The 846-nt window shown below is 24.9% G+C and overlaps 1 protein-coding gene across 1 annotated transcript in view; it reads right to left on the reverse strand.

The window, feature by feature from the left end:
- LOC108574545 overlaps positions 1-594 on the reverse strand; it is a 5796-nt gene extending 5202 nt beyond the window's left edge. Inside the window, exon 1 of the mRNA XM_017937157.1 lies at positions 272-594. Coding sequence (XP_017792646.1) covers positions 272-469 — 198 coding nt within the window. The 5' untranslated portion in view covers positions 470-594. The remainder of the gene's footprint in view (positions 1-271) is intronic.
- Positions 595-846: the final 252 nt, after the last annotated feature.

Consider the following 846-nt stretch of genomic DNA (forward strand, 5'->3'; position numbering starts at 1 on the left):
TTATTTTTTTATTGGTAACAATTTTGATACTATATTTAATTTTGATAACTATATTTAAAATCTCTTCCATATGTCAATTACAAACTCAGTTACATTTGAAATTAATTTAAAATGAAGATGTTTTAATAATTTAAAAAAAAAGATGTTTATATTTTGTTGGAATATGTCTATCTTAAGAGAAATTTTATTACATTTGACTATATTGTGTACAATTGTTTTGCACAATTTCAGCATTTTGAAATAATATTAGGCACCAAGAAAAAGAACTTACAGGAGGAAGGAAATTTGTGGAGCTATGTTCATTGATTGATTGCGAATATGTATTTTCTTTTGACCCCAAATTAGATTGAAAGACTTCATCATAAGTCAATTCAGTATTATCCTTTTCACAACTAGAATTTTGTGGCTTTAAAATGCGCCTAGTGACACTTCGCCTCGCTTCCGAAAATGCAATTCCTCTGAGTAACATTTGATTAAAAAGAGCTACAAACTATCACCTCAAAGAATATTTTCCACTACACATATGTTTGTCTCTTGACATAGAAACTAATGTTTTTTTATTAAGTTCCAAATATATTTTTCTTTGTTCACAGAGAAAATTATTCCTTTAATAACGATAAGTGATAATCAAAAATTAAAATCTGAAAGTTTTTTAAATAGGAAGTTAGTTAACTATTTTAATAAACAAATACTCAGTAAATTTTAGCGTTAATATTTTTCTCCTCAAATAAATGGCTTGAATATGTTGTGCCTGCTTTTTATTTTCAAACTATTTAAAGTACAGATTGATAAAATATTACTGTAAAATTCTATTTAAATTACAAATTGTTCTTTTTATTTTTTCTA

This window comes from Habropoda laboriosa, unplaced genomic scaffold (assembly GCF_001263275.1).
Source record: "Habropoda laboriosa isolate 0110345459 unplaced genomic scaffold, ASM126327v1 scaffold11, whole genome shotgun sequence".
Lineage (NCBI taxonomy): Eukaryota > Metazoa > Arthropoda > Insecta > Hymenoptera > Apidae > Habropoda > Habropoda laboriosa.